The sequence below is a fragment of the Austrofundulus limnaeus genome, unplaced genomic scaffold (assembly GCF_001266775.1).
Source record: "Austrofundulus limnaeus strain Quisiro unplaced genomic scaffold, Austrofundulus_limnaeus-1.0 Scaffold594, whole genome shotgun sequence".
Lineage (NCBI taxonomy): Eukaryota > Metazoa > Chordata > Actinopteri > Cyprinodontiformes > Rivulidae > Austrofundulus > Austrofundulus limnaeus.
In genome coordinates this window covers 1-1,745 of record NW_013952996.1, presented here as the reverse complement: position 1 = coordinate 1,745, position 1,745 = coordinate 1, and the positions used below count along the sequence as shown (strand labels likewise).

At 39.6% G+C, this 1,745-nt stretch overlaps 1 protein-coding gene across 1 annotated transcript in view; it reads left to right on the top strand.

Moving 5' to 3' along the window:
* The window catches only part of LOC106531073 (afadin), a gene marked incomplete at its 3' end in the record, with an annotated part of 96,224 nt that extends 94,666 nt beyond the window's left edge, over positions 1 to 1,558 (top strand). The window contains 1 exon segment of the mRNA XM_014026841.1: positions 1,413 to 1,558. Coding sequence (XP_013882295.1) covers positions 1,413 to 1,558 — 146 coding nt within the window.
* Positions 1,559 to 1,745: the final 187 nt, after the last annotated feature.

Sequence of the window (1,745 nt, the reverse complement as noted above, 5' to 3'; positions counted from 1 at the left end):
CTTTTTAATTTTTACAGTAGGAGCTAAAGGTCTGTTTCAGGAAATCACATCCCCAGCAATCCACGGTTGTAGGATTAAGCTGTAAACGAGTTCCTACACCACTAGTTGGCAGTGTTGTGCATATTTTTTACATGAATTATTGTCAGCTAGTAAGTGTCAAATTGAACTTATGCTTTAAAATTAGCTTCCGCTAGTTTTTCAATGGCATTAGCACTTTTGAAGTTGCGGACCTAAATATTTTCAATTCAAATTCAAAAATACTTTATTGATCCCAGAGGGAAATTAGGTAAGTGCTTTTTATAAGTGCTTTAGAAATTGCGGAGCTAAATTTTGGGTTAGCGCTGCCCACCACTGTCAGTTTGCTTTGCGTTTATGTTCTCTGAGACATTTTTAATAATTTTACTATACAGACAACTTGTACGAACAAACAAGCCTAGATGAGTTTTTTTTTTAGATACTGAGGTCACTTTTGAGCCTCACCTCCGTTTATCAAACCTAAAACATTAAATAACCTCTCACTGAAGAGTTTCAGGGTTAATGTTCATTTAATTTAAATAAAACACCCTCTTATACATAAACTAGATGCAACATTATATATGTTTTTGTTTCCAAGCCACATCATCTTAAATCTTTTGAAAATATAAAATCACTTCGCCAAACCTCCACTCTTATCGTTATTTCTTCACATCCTCTCTCTTTCTGTGCATTTTTAAAGTTTTATATTTTGACCAGCCCATCGTTGTTGCTGCTGCTCGTTTTTATTTTCTCCATTCTAACAGAAACCTAAAATCCATAACAAACTCATCCTGTCCACAGCTGGAAAACTAAGCAACCACAGCAACATGAACCCGACTAATTCCATTTAGCTTCCTGGACCTTCCTGGTACTAAAAACAAACCCAAACGCTTTTTTTTTTAAAAGAAAAGCAGCTGCTCCATCTTTATTTCTGGCATCTGTTCTCGTGTGATGTCTTGCTTCTCCTCAGCGGTGTGGATGAGRGACGAGTGGCGTCCCTCACTTCCTCTGCTTCATCTGTCTGTTTGGATTCTCCTGGAAAATGTTCAGTCATTTGTGTTTTAAATGTCTTTAATGTGTTTTTGTTTTGTTTTGGATGCACCTCTCATTCTCTGGCTTTTCTGAATCRAGGGGTTCTGTTTTGGTTCTGGTTTGGTTTTTTTAAGGCGGGGATAGATGAGTGAAAGGAGGCTTGGCTTGTAGGGAGGGGGTGGATGAGGCATGAATCTATCCCTGAAGTAACAGCTGCTCCTTCTGGCTGCCACTCAAACACAAGCCCCTCCCACTKTCTCTTATTTTATTTTTAACACCTCCAGCTCATCCTGCGTTCTGCTGCTCTAACCGCCTCCTCTACTTGTTTGTTTTGTGTCTGTTCGCGGTTGATTGGTGCGTTACAGAAGCAGAAGAACATCGCKGGAGCGCTGGCTTTCTGGATGGCCAACGCCTCCGAGCTGCTCAACTTCATCAAGCAGGACCGAGACCTGAGCCGGGTCACGCTTGACGCCCAGGACATCCTCGCCCACCTCGTCCAGATGGCCTTCAAGTCAGTGTTTTGTCTGTTTTGCAGGGTGTCTGCGGGTCCTTAAAAATCCTTAAAGTCTTAAATTCACATGTCTAAAATTAAGACCTTAAAGTCTTAAATTCACATGTCTAAAATTAAGACCTTAAAGTCTTAAATTCACATATCTAAAATTAAGACATTTAAAAGTCTTGAATTCACATATCTAAAA